At 36.7% G+C, this 15,627-nt stretch overlaps 1 protein-coding gene and 1 pseudogene across 1 annotated transcript; one reads left to right on the top strand and one right to left on the bottom strand.

Moving 5' to 3' along the window:
- Positions 1-451: 451 nt before the first annotated feature.
- LOC110145682 (olfactory receptor 5M11-like) lies at positions 452-1,473 on the bottom strand (annotated as a pseudogene).
- Positions 1,474-14,181: 12,708 nt separating this feature from the next.
- LOC110145691 (olfactory receptor 5M5-like) lies at positions 14,182-15,119 on the top strand. Its single transcript, XM_020906114.2, is given in 2 exon segments — positions 14,182-14,782; positions 14,785-15,119. Coding segments are annotated over 2 exon segments (936 nt in total).
- Positions 15,120-15,627: the final 508 nt, after the last annotated feature.

The following is a 15,627-nucleotide window of genomic DNA, read 5'->3' as shown; positions in this document are numbered from 1 at the left end:
TCACAGTTTTATTCAGAACACACATTGAAGATTAGAGAAATGAGATTTTTGAGAGGAAAATCAGCTTTCATTAGGGGAATATGTCATATACCACAGGGAAGTAAATTAGCTTATTAAGGAAATATACTATAATGTACATTGCTTTGCTGGTAAGAGCACCTCTGCTGCTGCTGCTGCTGCTAAGTTGCTTCATTCGTCTCCGACTCTGTGCAACCCCATATGTGGCAGCCTACCAGGCTCCCCCGTCCCTGGGATTCTCCAGGCAAGAACACTGGAGTGGGTTGCCATTTCCTTGCCCAATGCATGAAAGTGAATAGTGAAAGTGAAGTCGTTCAGTCATGTCCAAGTCTTCATGACCCAATGGACTGCAGCCCACCAGGTCCCTCCGTCCATGGGATTTTCCAGGCAAGAATACTGGAGTGAATTGGATTCTCCAGGCAAGATGGTATATTTTGGGGTTGCTTTTGAGACACTTTTTTTTCTTTTTTCTTTTTTTACTGGGAAACTGTCAAAAGAGAACTCATCTTCATTGTACCAAGGTTTCTCATAAATATTCTTCTTAAAGCCTGTTTTACATCATTGTTCCTGAGGCTATAGATAAATCGATTCAACATGGGATTCACAAAAATGCAAATAACTGACACAATTTTCCCTTGTTCCACAGATTGCTTGTTTGCGGGTCTCAGATACATGCAAGTCAGGGACCCGTAGAACATAGTGACAGCTGTCAGGTGGGAGCCACGGGTGGAGAAGGCTTTGTGCTGCCTTTTGCTGGAACAGATCCTCATAATGGTGACAAAAATGAAAATGTAGGAGATGCGGATGGTGATTAGGGAACCTGTGAGGTTAATCCCTGTGGACACAAACAGGGCAGTTTGCTTTATGTAAGTGTCAGAATATGTCAACATTAAGAGGGGCGGGTTCAGCACAGTAGAAATTGTTGATGGTGTTGGATCCACAAAAGGACAGGTGGGAGATCAATATTACCTGCATTGTGCCCACCATAGACCCCCAGAAGTAGGGGAAAGTGACCAGGCAGATGCACAGTGACCTGGACATCCTTCCATTGTAATGCAGGGGGTTGCAGATTGCCATGTACTTGTCATAGGCCAAAGCACCAAGCATGTAATACTCAGTAAGAAGAAGAGTCACAAAAACAAAACATTGTGCTAGGCACCCCATGTAGGAAATGGTTTTTTTCTCTAATAAGAAGTTAAGGAGCATCTGAGGAGAGATATTTGTAGATTAAAAAATGTCTACACATTCTAAATGGGTGAGGAAAAAGTACATGGGGGTTTGCAACCAGGGAGTGAATCTGATTAATAAAATCATCCCAAAGTTCCCAGTCAGTGGGATGAGATAAATCAGGAGAAACACCATAAAAAGGATGGTCTGCAGCTCTTGTTTACTAGTAAGTCCCAGCAGAATAAACTCAGTTGCCTCTGTGCCATTGTGTGAAGTAAATGTATCCATTTTCATATTCTCTAATAAGAGAAGAAATGTTTTCAGATATAAAAAGAAATAGGTTGTATGAAATTCAAAAATAGACAAAATAAATCAGCACTAAACAAACTGGTTTTCAAAAGAGAGATCTAACTAAGTTGTTACTACCCTGAGAAATATAAGAGTTTCATTAGATGCCTCAGATGGTTGGTGGTGCTGAGTAAACTGGATACTCTATTTCATGAGCAAGTTTTGAAGTCCATGCAGCATCAATGCAGGCTGCTCCACAATCTCCACCTATCTCCACTAAAACATATAGAATCTGACTTAACTCTTTGATGTCCCTCATTAGGTTATGGACTAGGAAGCACTGATGCTCAAGCAAACTACTGTCTTTGTTTGATCATGACATAATGCTGGATCAGGGAATGGAGAAAGAGGTTGGTTTTCTGTACAGAGGTTCTATTTTTGTCAATAAAGGTGAACATTCCATAACCAGAAGTAGTATACTCTTCTTTAGAGCCTGTGTATATTTATTCAGATTCAATTTCTTCCTTATTTCTTACTTATTTCCCAGCAGCAATAAACTTCTCCCAGTTCCCTGACATTCTATCCCTCCCATTTCCTTTGTTTCAAATCAACAGTAGATAGTCTAGGATTATTTCTTTGTCTGGTCCCCACTATGATCTCACTGATCTCTCGCTCTTTATCTTGCTGTTAACTGTGTTTAGCATCTTCGTTGTTTGCTGTGATACTGTTTCTGTTCTATGCTTTGGTTTTCTGGCCACAAGGCATGGGGTCTTGGCTCCCCATCCAGGGGTTGCACTGGTGTCCCTGCACTGGAAAGAGAAGTTTTCACCCCTGGACTGCCAGGGAAGCCCCTCACTAATTTCTTATTAATTCACACATCTCAGTTTATTTATATTACATATATGTGTGTGTGTGTGTGTGTGTGTGTGTGTGTGTGTATTTCAGATTCACATTTCAATTAATCTCATACCTTTGACTTCATACCTTATAGCTAAACTATCTGAAAGTCTTGTCTGCTCTACCTTTAACACATTACTTATTGAATATTACAGCAGCTTGTCAGCATTTTCTCTGCTACCAGTCAAACCTAAGCTACTCTAATGCCTAAGCTACTATAATCATTTTCCTTCTTCCACATTTGAAATCTTCTATCCTCCAACATAAGCCAATTATCTTTTTTTTTGCATATTTACTCTTTCTTTTAATTTTTAAATTATGAAAAGATGCTAACACACTTGCAGGAGCCTTGGAAAATACATATAAAGTTATATATATATTTCCACTATATATTACAATTTTTAAATAGGTAAATTAAGACCTTTAGTTGGTGTTTTAATATCAAACTCCCAAAAATTAATTGAATGAATATACAAAGAAGTGGAAGGATATATTAGACTGAAAAGCACTGTGAACCAATTCAATGTAATTAAGATTTGTACAATTTTAACATAACAATGGTATACAAATTCTATTCAAGTCCCCATAGAGTATAAATGAGAAGACACTGGAACATATCCAGGAGTATAAGATTAGCCACTGATCTTTTATAAACACAAATCACATCATGTTGGTGACCTGGTAAAATGGCGCTACACTTTCCATCACACTTGGGCTTAAAATTTAACTTCTTATCAGGGTCCGCTAGGGGTTGTGTGATGTCTTCTCATACATTTCTCCAAATTCTTCCATCAATTTCTCTTCAGCCCATTTTTCCTACTATATTGACTGTCTTGTTGTGCCTTAAACACGACTAATATGTTACTACCTAAGGGCCTTTGCACATACTGTTCTATCTGCCTGGAATGTTCTTCTCTCAGATTGTTAAATGATTCACTTCATCACTTCATTTAGATCTCTCTTCTCATGACACCTCCTCTGGAAAGCTTATCTAGGCCTCTTATCTAAGTTATTAAATACCAAATAGCTCTCTAATCAAGCATTATGATCTATTTTTCTTATATCACTTATCACTTCTAAAAGTATTATTTTTTATAACCCCTTCCACCCTTGGAATACTAGTCACAGGAGGGAATGGACTTTATTTGTACTATATCCCCAGAATTTGGGTGAATGCCTGAATCATGGTCAAGAAAACAGTATCCATTAGTTGTAGAAATGATGAACTGGTGAGGTAATCTTGCCAATCACATCAGCTGATTTTCCATGATATGTATATTTCTTGCCTCCCAGATGTTGCCAATGGAGACTGAGTTACTACAAAATTCTCTAGAGGGAGCACAAATAAGAGGTGATTTTAATAACACAATCTAGTGATAGTTGTACATGTTTTAAATCTCAGTAATTAACAGTTAAAACTTGTAGGTTGAATCCTTGGAAGCAGGTAAAAGCTGATTGAAAAATGAGTTATCTTTAATCACTACAGTAAACTACAAGTCCAGAAGGACATAAAATGATCACACTTCTTAAAAGACAACTCTATTGCTTTATTAAATTCATGTTTTCATAAATATAATACTCAGAGGAGGGGTTATCAACTCGGGCTTCATATTGGAATCAGATGTGGAGTTTCTAATAGCATTAATCCTTGAGCATAGCTCAGCTGAGGTCAGAATACACATTGGCATATTTAACAAGCTTTCTACAGGGTTTTAATGCATGGCCAGGGCTGAAGTGCTGCATGAGACAACTGAAATGATATGCTTGAATTAAGGAAGTTTTTAACACATAGATTTACCCTCTGAAAACTTACACTTTCCCCATTCAGTGATTTCTGAGATATTGCCACAAATTCTTCCTAATTATGGAACTTGCTGTCATCAACAGTACACAAAGTTCTTTTTCTATTATTCTGATTAAGGCAAAATTCCAGCCTCTGACTTCAGTCTGTATAATATTCTGTTGGTTTCACAAAGCTTGTAAAGAAAATATGTTTCTGAGAGACTCCACAATTTTGTCTTGCACTCAAGAAATAGAAAAAAAGAAGAGAAAATTTTATTAAGGATCACACCATTCTATTATTCATTACATGCGATTCAGGGCTTAGTTTCTGGGATTCACATGGGAAACACCCATTGTAAAAGTAGAGTTAGTATAGTTATTTTCCAAGTTAATAGCAGAAGTAAGGGAGTGAAGGAGAGGGATTCATTTTTATCATTCTCACTGAAGTATTGGCTGAGTGGTAAGGATCCCGCTTGCAATGGAGGAGATATAAGAGATGTGTGTTCAAACTCCAGGTCTGGAAGATCCCCTGGAGGAGAGCGTGACAACCCACTCTAGCATTCCTGCCTGGGGAATCCCACGGACAGAGGGGCCTGACGGGCTACAGTCCACGGAGTACAGAGCCGGACATGACTGAAGTGACTTAGCACAAAGTATTCAGGGTAGTGAAAATGTCTGTGCAGAGTGCTTGTGTAAATTGTTGAGATCTTCTTCTTCATTCAAAGAGGAAGGTGAGTGAGAAAATGGGAGGAATAAGAATATTCTTCCAAAAGATCACAGTTAAAGGTATAACATCATTACAGTTCAGAGAGTAGAACTACGGAAAACAACCACACTTATGCTTAGAGTAGGTATGAATTAAAGGTCTATACACAATGCAGGGGGATAAAAAAAAATCCTCTATAATTTTTTTCTAAGAATGTTGGCCAAATTGGATGATTCAGCTGTAAGTTCAATAAAGCCCATAGCAGTGTTTGAAAGGGACACACGCACAGCAGAGCAAAGCATATTCCTCTTGAGTAAAGCAATGTGCACCTGCCTTGGTAGTTCTGGATACACCAAAGCTACCACATTTCAGTGCAGAAAAACTAATATAAGACCTTGCAGGTTAAGAAGGAAATGTGTTCACTTTTTTTTCCTCTCTCACCTTTAATCTTACACTCATGTACCCAAATTCCTTTAAACTCATCCCTTAAAAATGTACAAAATTAGCATATAAACTGGGAGTACATTTTCTTGTGCCAAATTCTAAGGTCCTAAGCTTGGAGGAAAAAAATGTTATAAGGGAAGTATGATGTACGAACTTCTTGAATACCTAGAATTTGCTAAGGCTCCACAGGTAAGCCTACTCTAAATCCTACCTGTGATTTAGAAATCCACATATATTGTGAAGTGGGTCTGTAACTAAGGTCAAGCATGTTTGCAAGACTTGCTTGACCTCTCAGTACCTCACAAGTCACTTATTGCCTCCATCTGAAAGACTGGGGTGGATCTGCCTACTGTTTGGTTTTTATGTGGCAATTCTTAACACTCACTACTAACTCTGTTTTATGCTCCAAAGAAGAAACATCAAACAATATTTCTTAAGAGTTCTTGATTTTCAGAACTGTCAGACTTAACCTATGAAGGGATTGTGATTTCTTAGCTCCATGAAGGTCCCTCAAATAGGATTTATACAAGAAAGGTTAACTTTGGGAGATTCATGCCAGAAGATTTCAGCACAAAATCACCTAAGGGACATTATCAGTGCTCCCTCTGGAGGTGTCAACAAAAGTCACTTCTTAATTAACAGGATCATTATTTATGGGTTAATCATTAGATGCACAAAGTGTCTTTTAGTAAGTACAAAAACACATAGTACTGACTTTGATACTAGGAATAGTTCTCAGGCAGATAATTTTTTTTTTTTTAATGATTAATGGTCTCTGTTTATCTTCAGTTAGAATAGTGTTTCCTTCTTCTGAATTCACATTGTTGTTTTCCTGCCTCCTCTGTGGTACATGCCTCCTTTCATAACTATTCTATTTCTTTTAAGGATAGTAAGTGTCTGAGGACAAAATTAATGTCAATTCCATATCCTGAGCTCCCTTTGTTGTTTATTCACTAAGTTGTATACTACTCTTTTTTTGTAATCCCATGGGCTGTAGCCCCACCAGGCTCCTCTGTCCATGGGATTTCCCTCAAGAATACTGGAGTAGGTTGCTATTTCCTTCTCCAGGGTATCTTCTTGACCCAAGGATCAAACCCAGGTCCCCATCTCCTGTATTAGCAGGAGGATTCTTTACCACTGAATCACCTGGGAAGCCCTAATATCCTGAGTAGCAATCTGTAGCAGTCTATAAACATTTTGAGTGCATATTTAATGTTTAATAAAGAGGTATTAAAGAAATACCTTTTTTTTGTTTTTTTTTTTTTTGTAAGGCTGTAAGCCACCATGGGCCTCCCTGGTGGCTAAGATGGTAAAAAAAAAATCTGTCAGAAATACAGGAGACCCAGTTTTGATCCCTGGGACAGGAAGATCCCTGAAAAAGGGGACAGCAACTCACTCCAGTATTTTTGCCTGGAGAATTCCATGGAAAGAGAGACCTGGTGAGCTAAGGCCATGGGGTCACAAAGAGTCAGACATGATTGAGCAACTAACACTAACATTGAATAAATAACCGAACAATGATGCTAGAGAGAGGGTTGGAATTACTGGCATTTCATGTAAACTGTACTTTCCTCATTTTCACTAGTAATTGAAGATAATTTCATCTCATGGATTAAAATGCAATTTTCAAGGAATCTATTCAGACATTCAGATCTAATTGGAGATAATTTAAATGAAATTAGACTTATCAGCACAGATGTATTCAATTTTGATTACTGATAGCATATAATATTTAATCTTTAAGATCATATCTACATTAATATTTGGTAGCAGAGTCAATTCCTATTATTTCTGACCCAGTTTCTTTATAATACTCTTATGAAAAACAAAAATAATATGGTAGTTTTATATCTTGCATATGACTAAGCCAATCTTCCTCTCTAATCTCTATCTTCCATTCATGCTTCACATTAAAAAGCAGGGACTATGATAGGGAAAAATAAAGACCACTGAGTCGTACCTTTGGGGAAAGAAATACTAATAATTGATAGAAAAAGCAAAAGATGATTCAAAGCCTTAGCAGATCTCTCTGAGACCAGTTGTCCCAATTTCCTTGCTAGAGGCTTCAGTACTGAGTCAATTTGTTGGTCAGCCAAAGCAATCTGAAGTTTGTGCTCAGCTTATTTAAACAGTTTACACTTGGACTTGACTTAATACTCCCACAGTTACTTCAGTCTCTATGGGACATGAACAGTAGCCAGATTTCCAAATTTCTAGTATCTTCCAAATAGAGGAATATGAAGATAGCTACCATTTGAAGTCTGGGATATGTAGCCAGTGAAGTTGATTCCTACACAGCAAACTTTTCAGGAGAGGTCCAAGGAAATGTAAAGAACTGATTTAAGTCTGCAATTCCTCTAAAAGTCAAGATGCAGCTGGGTCAGCAGGTAAGATTTGCAGGCTGTGTCCAATCAGGGGAGAGTAATGCCCACAAGATGCCCACATCCTGGTGGACAATAGCAGAGCAAACATTAACCTTTCAGAGGTTATCAGAGGCCAAGAAAGATCAGAAAGAAGCACAAAGACAACAGATGCAGATTACAGGCTTCTTTTCCAGGGCTGGAAGTTCTCATAAGTCATATGAGGGGAAAAATGACTAAAATATGAAGGGCTAGGAATTTGTCTAAAGAGAAAGATCAACCAAAAGAGTTTATTTAAACAATAGACTCTTCTAAGTCCAAAACTACTCTTTGAAAGAAAGGCATACTTCACAAGTCCTTTTATATAATTATATTTTTATGTAAGAACCCAGATAATACAATAATTAAAGATGTTGGGTCATTAAGATACTTATCTCAAAAGATAAGAGAGAAATATACATAATATTTGTATATCATTTATCATAAATATGCAAAGAATAATTAATGCACTGTCTTTGTGAAGTGGACAAAGACCCTGCTTTGTAGAAAAACAAAATCCATATAAACTATTGTGTCATTCTGAAAATGCTCTTCAGTCCAGTTGGTTTGTGGATATGGGTAAAAGCTCACCTATAAAATTATATTGATAATTACCTCATATTGTATATCTCTTAACTTATATACATGTTATTATATTAAATATTTTGGTTGGAAGACATTATATTTTAATGTGGAGTTAAAAAATTGTTTCTTCATTAAGGTGATCCATAGGTTTCACTGTAGAAATTTGAATTTGCTGACTAATCCTGTGATGCTTAATAAGTTGCAATGAGCTTGCAAATGTTTTTCCAATCAGCTCCAACCTTACAAACTGTGAATACATCCTTTTAATAGTTGCAAATATTTTGATATTTTCCTAACTTCAGTTTGAACAAATAGAATTGTTGGCTTTATATTAAATTCAGTATAAAATATATTTCAAAATCTTATTTTTCCTATATTCCTGTTCAGTTGAATGGGAGACATATGGTAGATTGAGGCAGTTATAGATAATTTAAAAGCTGTATTTTCAGAATTTATTTACATTACTAGGTTGTAGACCTCATATATTTACAACTATTTTATTAAGACAGCTAGTATCATCTGCTCAGTACTTATTAGATACCAGACATTTGTGTGCTAAGCATTTCAAATGAATACACATGTCCTTTAGTAAGGAGCAACAGTTTCTTTAACACTTAAAATATCCCTGTGATAGAAAATTATGATTTATTTCTAACAGATGAAGATCCTGAATATTGGGGAAAAAATATATGTATATGCATGTATATGTGTGTATACATACATGCATATGTTCAGTTCATTTCAGTCATGTCCAACTCTTTGTGACTCCATGGATTGTAGCATTCCAGGCTTTCCTGTCCATCACCAACTCCCAGAGCTTGCTCAAACTCATGCCCATCGAGTCGGTGATGCAATCCAATCATCTCATTCTCTGTCATCCCCTTCTCCTCCTTCCTTCAATCTTTCCCAACATCAAGGTCTTTTCCAATGAGTCAGTTCTTCACATCAGGAGGTCAAAATATTGGAGATTCAGCTTCAGCATCAGCCCTTCCAATGAATATTCAGGACTGAATTCGTTTAGGACTGACTGGTTTGAATTTGCATTCCAAGGGACTCTCAGGAATCTTCTCCAAGGATAGATAAGAAAGCCTTTCTATGTGATCAGTGAAAAGAAACAGAGGAAAACAATAGAATGGGAAATAAGTTGAATAAGAATAAGTTAGAGATCTCTTCAAGAAAATTAGAGATACCAAGAGAACATTCCATGCAAAGATGGGCACAATAAAGGACAGAAATGGTATGGACCTAACAGAAGCAGAGGATGTTAAGAAGAGGTGAGAATACACAGAAGAAGTGCACAAGAAAGATCTTAATGACCCAGATAACCATGATGGTGTGATCACTCACCTAGATTCAGACATCCTGGAGTGTGAAGTCAAGCAGGCCTTAGGAAACATCACTATGAACAAAGCTAGTGACAGTGATGTAATTCCAGTTGAGCTATTTCAAATTCTAAAATATGATGTTGTTAAAGTGCTGCACTCAATATGCCAGCAAATTTGTAAAATGCAGCAGTGGCCACAGGACTGGAAAGGTCAGTTTTCATTCCAATCCCAAAGAAAGGAAATGCCAAAGAATGTTCAAACTATCACACAATTGCACTCATTTCACACACTGGCAAAGTAATGCTCAACTTTCTCCAAGCAAGGCTTCAATGGTGAAGACAGAAATCTCTCTTCCACTGCAACATTTATTGAGTAACTATTGTGCAACTTTCTGGTTTGAGTCAGAGACCTGAGACAAAACAAAAGTCTACTCAGATGGTTTAACTGAAGAGAATTTAATAAAATTAACTTAATAAAGAGAACACAGGAAGTGTTAAAGACAACAAAGAATATGAAGTTCCTGGAGGCTAATTGCAGAAGGCAATTTCCATTCCAGTACTGAAGTGGCCAACACAGGGACTAGTGTCAGGAGTCCAATGAAACTAGAACTAAGAGTGTCCCAGGCCACATACTCAACACACTCCTCAGGCAGAATTTTCCTTGGAAGGATTGTAGCCACCCTACCATTTCATTATGAAATTGAGAGAATATGAAAATGAAATTGGAATACCTCTCTCTTCCTGCCACCTCTATTTACAATATACTCTTCTTCCTATCCTTTCATGGCAAATAGATGGGGGAAAAATGGAAATAGTGACAGACTTATTTTATTGGGCTCTAAAATCACTGTGATGGGCAACTGCAGCCATGAAATTAAAAGAAACTTGCTCCTTGGAATAAAAGCTATGACAAACCTAGAACAGCATATTAAAAAGCAGAGACATTACTTTGTCAATAAAGGTCCATATAGTCAAAGCTATGGTTTTTCCAGTAGGAAATGTACGCATGTAAGTGTTGGACCATAAAGAAAGCTGAGCACCAAAGAATGGACGCTTTCAAACTGTGGTGTTGGAGAAGACTCTTGAGAGTCCCCTGGACTACAGGGAGATCAAACAAGTCAATTCTAAGGTAAATCAGTCCTGAATATTCATTGGAAGGACTGATACTGAAGCTGAAGTTCCAATACCTAAGCCAGCTGATGAGAAAAGCCCACTCTTTGGAAAAGACCCTGATGCTGTGAAAGATAGAAGGCAGGAGAAGGGGATGCAGAGGATGAGATGGTTGGATGACATCACCAACTCAGTGGACATGAGTTTGGGCAAACTCCAGGAGATGGCGATGGACAGGGAAGCCTGGCATGCTGTAGTCCATGGGGTCACAAAGAGTCAGACACCACTGAGTGACTGAACAACAATGAAATTCTCTTAGCTATTGTATTTTTATATGTATTTATTTAAAAAAATGAAAAGACTCATAATCAGGAAATAACTAGCTCAAATTTAGCAAAATTTAATTGATCTTCCAATGATTTCCTAGACTCTAAAACTCGATATACCAGGCACCATATTCTATCTTGCATGATGAAAATAATGAAACTTAATATTCTCCCACTCCCCAAGTCAAGTCTTTTGAATTATGTAGACCAACCAGCATACATGCTGAAATGAAGAGTGAATCTCATTGCTTCGTCATTTCAGGAGATTTGATTCCCTGATGATATTGAGAAGTGGCAAATTGCCGTGTCCTCATGAGCATAAGATTTTAAAAGTAAAAGAAACCTTAGTGGTTATTAATAGTCTGAATGACTATCTGTGAGAAATAATGGAACCCTAGGGAGTTGGTCCCTCTGTGACAATTCTGATATAAACTCCTCAGGTTCTCATATCTGTTCTATCACTGGGAAGTCACTCTTCTTTCACAGGTAGGATAAGGTATAGCAAAAAAAAAAAAAAAGTGATGGCCTGAAACATATTTTGATGAATTAGCAAATGTCTTGATTTAAATTGTTATTGTTGTTAGAGTACAAATATTTATAAATGTACAGTGGAGTGGTATCATAGTAGAAAAAGAACTAGACCAATGACAGAAACTCAAGTGAGCGTTGAGTACAAATTTGTTCGTCTACAAAGATAATTCTGTCCACTTGCAAATACTTCTTCCTGAGTTTTCTTTGCCCTACCACATAAGATGTTGTATTCTATTTTTGTAAAAGAAGGTCATTAGCATCAAATACTCAAATGATCTGGAATGCTCATTGCTTGCAGTCCCTCATTACCCCATAGTAAAAATAAATGGAAAGACAAAAAGTCCACTACATATGAATGAGCTCAGTTCCGAGAGTGCATTTTTAATTACAATTTGTAAGTCCAACTAAGTTAGCCTAAGTACCCAATTAATGTTCATAACAAGTACAGTAATATGTTTATAGCACAAACAAATAATACACACATAAAAAACAAACACAAAAGTAAAGACAACACTTTCAATCTTACAGTACAGTACCTTTTCCATGGCTAATTCGTTTCAATGTATGACAAAAACCACTGCAATGTTGTAAAGTAATTAGCCTCCAACTAATAAAAATAAATGGGAAAAAAAATAAAGAAAGAAAAAAAAAATAAAGCAGTAGTTCTTTAACTTGCCAAAAAAAAAAAAAAAGTTCACTAGTACTGTGCAATGGCTGGCAAACAGGAGCTGACACTCATGTTTGCAATTTGAAAGTTTGCAACTTGGATGTCTGTATGTAGGGGGTTTCTGTATTAGTTATTTTGGCTTTTGATTAATAATTTAATAAATAGATACACTAAAATACAATCCCAGAACCAAAAATGCTTTATTATGACAAATACAGAATGATTATGATTTCACTGATTTAGGTGACTTGTATTGTATTATGCTGGTCAATAAGTCTAAATTTCTCAGGTGCATAATGAAATAATGCACATGGGCAAGAAATCAGGAGAGTTTCATTTACAAAGTACATTACAAGGTGACCTCTGTCCATCACTGAAATGGTAGCTATTAATAAGAGTCGTTTTAACAATGACATGCCTTTATGTGTAATGAAAGTGTAGATTTTTCCATCATAATCTTCATGGTCACCTTTATCATACACAAAAGTTGAGAGATGCACATTATGATTTCTTACATACTGTCTCAGTTGTATGGATCATATGATTATTTTCAGTATGATTTTTTGCTTGCTTTAATGAACTTTATATTGAAAATTCCAGTTTTAGAATTTACACTTACTCTTTGCAAGAGGTAAAATGTGGTAAAGTTATAACAAAATCATTATGATCCAAGGATATTGTTGACAATCTTTTTTATTGCTTTTTAAAGTTATGTTTAATAGGAGGATAACTGTTTTACAAAATTGTATTGGCTTCTGCCATAGGGCAATGTGAATCAACTGTACATATACATACGCACCCTCCCTCTTGAACACCCTCCTACCTTGCATATCATCCCCCTTCTCAGTTGTCCCAGAGCTCCAGGTTGAGTTTCCTGTGTTGTACAACAACTTTCTATTAGCTCTCTGTTTTACATATGGTTATGTACATGTTTTAATGCTGCTCTCTCAATTCATCCCACCATCTCCTTCCTCTGCTGGATCTGAAGCCAGTTCTCTATGTCTGCATTTCTATTCCTGTCCTGCAAATAGGTTCATCAGTACCACTTATCTAGTTTCCACATATCTCACACCAGGAAGATTTTAATACAATATCTCTGTACCCCAATCACTCTATACTTGAATACGTAATATCATGATATATGGTGTGTGTGTCACACCATATATCATGGTGTGATATACACATGTGGATATACACACCATCCACCAACACAAACTACACATTATTTATGTACTATATGCTTCTCTGTTATTAACTAAAAAATAGGGATTTAATTTTTTATCTCATGCAACAATTGTGCCCCCCAATAATTGACTATAAAATACAAAGAAAAGATATTTTGATCTGTCTTAAAAGTTGAGTAGTATTTGATTATTTTAGGACCCCCTGAAATAGACATGTGTGGGGAAAGAGGATATGAATTGAAGAGTGAGGGACCAGTCTGAAAGTGATCTTGAGTTTGAAAGGGCAGGTAGACAGAATCTGGTTCTATAAAGACCTATCAATTCCATGAACTTAAGTCCACTAAGTTGTGAAAACACATGAGTTTTGATGATTGATGCTTTAGATACCAGATCATAAATTATATTGAAAAACAAAGTGTCATAATTTCAATGAAAAGCAATGTTTAAAGAATTGTAAGTAATTCACGAAAACAATTTTCAGAAAAGATAGAGATTTTTCAAAGATAAAGATTTTCTTTTCAATGAAAAGACCTGGAGAAAAGCATTTGAATGTATGATTATCTTTATGTAAAGAAGCTCTGTATTAATTTAGATATTTAAAGTATTAATTTCATGCTTACTAGGCTATTTATTTCACATGCATTTACATTATGAGAGGAGTGGGCATCAGATGATATGATGTGAGTAATGGAAAAATGAAAAATTAGTTTTATTTTATTTACTTTAGAACATGTTGGAAGCTGAGCAAACACAATGTTAAAAGAAAACTACACAGAGGTGACTGAGTTGATCCTTCTGGGACTGACAGATCGAGCTGATTTGCAGCCTGTCCTTTTTGTGATCTTCCTAGTCATCTACCTGATCACAGTCATCGGTAATGTGGGCATGATTTTGTTAATCAGAACTGACACAAATCTTCACACTCCAATGTACTTCTTCCTCAGCCACCTCTCCTTTGTAGATCTCTGTTATGCCACCACTGTCACTCCTCAGATGCTGGTTCATTTCTTATCCAAGAGAAAAACCATTTCCTTCCTTGGCTGCTTTATACAGTTCCACTTTTTCATTGCCCTGGTGATTGCAGATTATTATATGCTCACAGTGATGGCTTATGATCGCTACGTGGCCATCTGCAAACCCTTGTTATATGCCAGCAAGATGTCCCGAGGTGTCTGCCTTTCTCTTGTTGCTGGTCCTTATACTTACGGTTTTGCAAATGGTCTTGCACAGACCATCCTTATGCTCCGTCTCTCCTTCTGTGGACCCAATGAAATCAACCACTTTTACTGTGCTGACCCACCTCTCCTAGTCCTGGCCTGCTCAGATACTTATGTCAAAGAGACTGCCATGTTTGTGGGGCTGGTTCCAACCTCACATGTTCTCTCACCATCATCCTCATCTCCTACATTTTCATCTTCAGAGCCATTCTGCGTATCCGCTCTGCAGAAGGGAGGCACAAGGCCTTCTCCACCTGTGGGTCTCACCTGACAGCTGTCAGTGTCTTTTATGGGACACTGTTCTGCATGTATCTGAGGCCCCCTTCTGAGACCTCTGTAGAACAGGGCAAAATTGTAGCCGTGTTTTACATATTCATGAGTCCTATGCTAAACCCTTTGATCTATAGTCTTCGGAACAAAGATGTTAAAAAAGCAATAAGGAGAGTGATTCAAGAGAAATGTTTTTTCAAATAGAGTAGACATTTTGGTGACAGGTATGTAACATATACATAGTCTCTGATCAATTAGTGAGCACTTTAATGAAACATTTTGTCTATTGACCATTCTTTTCTTGTATAATTCACCAATAAGACTTGGAAGAATGTTTTTAAATTGTTAGCTGTGGCTCAGTGTATTAAAATAATACCACATATAAATTAAAACACAAGATCAAATAACATTGTTATTGCTATATAAAATTAATAAAGGACAGGTTCTTCTATCCATGCTACTCAAAAAGATACAGACTTTTAAGAGATAGAATTAAAAAATGATGCTAAGGGAATGACAATGTTTTAGATTTCAAGGGCTTAATGGATTTTCAGTTTATTTTCTAGGAACTTGTCAACCTTGCATGTGTATTTGTCTGTTGGTTTATTTCTTTTGTTTTCTATTATTCAAATTATACAGGAATGAAGATTTGGGGGAATCTCAGGTTATTATTTCAGAACATATTTTAGATGATAATACTGGTTGAATAGAA

The sequence above is a fragment of the Odocoileus virginianus genome, chromosome 32 (genome assembly GCF_023699985.2).
Source record: "Odocoileus virginianus isolate 20LAN1187 ecotype Illinois chromosome 32, Ovbor_1.2, whole genome shotgun sequence".
NCBI classification, from domain to species: domain Eukaryota; kingdom Metazoa; phylum Chordata; class Mammalia; order Artiodactyla; family Cervidae; genus Odocoileus; species Odocoileus virginianus.
This window is presented reverse-complemented; position numbering and strand designations above follow the sequence as displayed.